This window comes from Stegastes partitus, unplaced genomic scaffold (genome assembly GCF_000690725.1).
Source record: "Stegastes partitus isolate 25-593 unplaced genomic scaffold, Stegastes_partitus-1.0.2 Scaffold1954, whole genome shotgun sequence".
NCBI lineage: Eukaryota > Metazoa > Chordata > Actinopteri > Pomacentridae > Stegastes > Stegastes partitus.
The window spans coordinates 44,203-47,425 of record NW_007579685.1 but is presented as its reverse complement, the minus strand read 5'-3'; the positions used below and the strand labels follow the sequence as shown (position 1 = coordinate 47,425).

General features: G+C 47.6%; 1 protein-coding gene across 1 annotated transcript in view; it reads right to left on the bottom strand.

The window, feature by feature from the left end:
- Positions 1-246: 246 nt before the first annotated feature.
- LOC103373325 (homeobox protein unc-4 homolog) overlaps positions 247-3,223 on the bottom strand; it is a 4,966-nt gene continuing 1,989 nt past the window's right edge. Inside the window, exon 3 of the mRNA XM_008303188.1 lies at positions 247-1,576. Within this exon, the coding sequence (XP_008301410.1) occupies positions 410-1,576 (1,167 nt within the window). The 3' untranslated portion in view covers positions 247-409. The remainder of the gene's footprint in view (positions 1,577-3,223) is intronic.

Genomic DNA, 3,223 nt, shown 5'->3' with positions numbered 1-3,223 from the left:
GCCGGGCCGGGCTTGATCGATTGGTCGTTTGTGTTGGTGCCACCAAAGCACATCTCTCTGCCTCTGTCTCCCTCTCTGGCTCCCACCCTCACTCACCCTGGGCTTCATGTTGCACCCTTTAAATGAGATAGATAGATAGATAGATAGATAGATAGATNAAAAAAAAAAAAAGAGAGAGAGAAAGAAAGAACCTGCTTCTAAAGGTGTTCAGGCCTAAAGCCTGAATATGAGGACAGCCACAGCTTTGAGGGGCCATCTGGATTGATCACACCTTATGATTAAAAAATAGATGAGAATTAAGTCTCCTGATTCCTGATATGTTTTAGAGTGTCTCAGCAGAGCTTTGGGAATGTTTGAATAGTCTGAGCGGTGTTCCTGGTCCTTTGTTTATGTTTGCTCCTTCAAAGTGTTAGTCCATATCGACATCCTCTCCATCTGTTCCGGGTGTTTCTTGACAGTCTGTGTTTGCCTTGAGACACTCGGAGAGGTCTGGAGACGCTCGCTCCTCTCTTGCACCCTTTTCTTTTGCACACGGCTCAGCAGATTGGCAGCCATTGGTCGCTGCCTCCGTTTGAACTTTCAGACTCCTCTCCTCGCTGCTGTCACTGGACTGTGTGGAGCTCAGTCTGGACAGAGCCGTCTGAGCCACGCTGTTCGCTGGAGGAGAAACAGGGAATCTTCCATTGCTGCAGTCACCACCACAGTCCTCCATGTCGGCTCCGTCCGCTCTGCTGCTGATGTGATTGTGGTGATGCTGCGAGTTGTGCTCCAGAGAATCTGAGTTTAGAGACTTAGTGACACTGCCAAAGCTGGAGAGGTCAGAGGGAGCAGGGCTGCCCTCACCTGGCACACACCGCTGTCCCAGGCCGAGCCTGTTCATGTTGTCCTGACACGGTGTGGCCTTCAGGGCTGTTTGGGGCACCAGAAAGCCCAAAGGCTGATGGGTAATGGGGTAAAGCAAGAAGTGACCTTTACCCACCAGTGTCCTCTGATTGGGCAGTGAGTTGAAGTCCAGCTGAGATTTCCGTCGAGGCATAGTGTCAGAGAGGAGGCTCTCCACGCTGAAAGGGTTCCGTTTCTGCAGGGTGGAGGACCTCGGGCCTCCAGGACTGGAGCTGTGCGTGCTGCCTGGAGAGACCTGCTCCGGTTCTCCCGCGGTTCTTTGGTTTTGGTGGTTTTGTAGTTGACCGAAGTCGTGTCGTGTTTGGTCACAGCTGGATTCAGTTTGGTGTCCTCCTGCACCCTTTGTTGCTGGCAGTTCAATGTGAATAGTCCCATTAACGCCTGAAGACTGCTGCTCGCTGTCGGTGAACTGGGAGACCCCGCTGTCACTCTCCGAACCTCCAGGTGTGTGGAAGCTGTCACCTGCTAGAAGTTTATTCTGCGACTTCAGCAGCTTCCTCTCCTGTTTCCGTTTCTTCTTCTCGGCCCGCTCGCGCTCCCTCCGTGCGATCTCCTCGGGGTCCATGGGCTCACCGCTGCACGTGGTCGGGTGGGAGTTGTGTGCAGGCCGCCCCGGCCCCTTCTTTGTGTTCTCCTTTTTTCTCCATTTAGCTCGTCGGTTTTGGAACCAAACCTATGCACACGTACACACATAAATATAGGCATGAAAACACACAAAAACACTGGTGGGATATTGGCACATCAAACCAGTTTTGCCAAAGAATGAGGTTTTAATTCTGATCAGTGTCACTCATTGTTTCTGCAGTTTTGTTGTGACTTGCTGAAGTGATTAATGAATCAGCTGATGAGTAGAAAATGATTTTGATAGTTGATCAAGAAGACTTTTTCCTTCTCACTGTCACAAACACGCTTGCTCAGAGGGGATCTCTGGATTTGGGGTTTTCTCTATAATACAATAATGTCACTCTATTCTGTAAAGTGCCTCGACATGATTTATGCTGTGAATCGGTGCTACATAAATAAAACTGAAATTGAAACAATAATTTAATTCATTTTGGGTGAAAATGACAAAGATTGTGTTGCTGTTTTCTCTAACATGAGGATTTCCTGTTTTTATTGTGGACTAGCTTTTTATTTTGACCTGTTGGTTGAACACAGAGAGCAAATTCAGGACTATATCTCTGCTAGTGATGACGAGCTGATTTTAATTTTTTATTTTTTTACAGATTAAATCATTAAATCAAATACCACAGGATTATATAAGTTTTGTAAAGCACAAATTTGTCTCAATGGGCTAAAATTGCAACCACCACATCTGACATAAATAGAGTCCAATGAATAATTTAAAAATATATTTTCTAAAGGGCATCAGAGTTGATTAAACTCTGCAGTAATTTTTAAGGGTTACTTTATGTGATATCTATGATATTTTTCTTACTCTTGCCAAGAACAACAACGCAGTATTCAGTGCTGCTTCAGACAAAATGTCACACACAGTGTCTGACAGCAGCAGACCTCACATCTGCCATGACAAACTGATAAATCACTGTCAAAGTGGTTATCAGATGGTAAGGACAAAACCAGATTGCCTGCAAATCCACACAAATTCCACAAAGCCCTGAAACAAGTGGAGCCGTTGTCCTCTGCCTCCCCGTGCCTTTGTTTACTGCAGCTCCAAACATCTAAACAGTACATTAGGTTAATAGGTCACAGCGGTGGACCAGCAGATGCACAGATGTGCCGGTGTTAATTACCAATGAGTCTGTGTAATGGGCACCTCCGCCAATTACATTTAATTGTACCGCAGCTAAATCATCCATATCCCGTCCGTACATCTCCTCTCGCACCCAGCCGTCCGCCTCCTATCCCCGGACCTCCTCCCCTCCTCACCGCGCCAACAGAGGCAGCGTCCCCCGCCTGAGAGCGCTCCCTGCCCGGCCTCTGGGCGCGCTCATGGCCGCATGTTCGGCGCTGATAACGGCAGGAGTTTAGCATGCGCAAGTAGGATCCGCATAACATTGCATAATAAGGACCGGAGACCAACATCATGTGCGACAATGGCGCTTCTTATGAATTGTTAATGTTGCTTATATCTTTCCCCCGCAAACCTGGTGATAAAGGAGCGCTAAGCAGCTTGAGGGAACAATAATCTGAGGTTTAGGAACGAAATCCCCAAACAACATACAGCAACGGCGAGCTCTGTTTCTGTCCCGCTTTCACTCATCCAGCCATGAGAAGTGGATGTGGCGCACTCACAGATACATGGAGAACCTCCAGACTGTGTTCACACACACAGATACAGGCACAGCTTTCATATGCT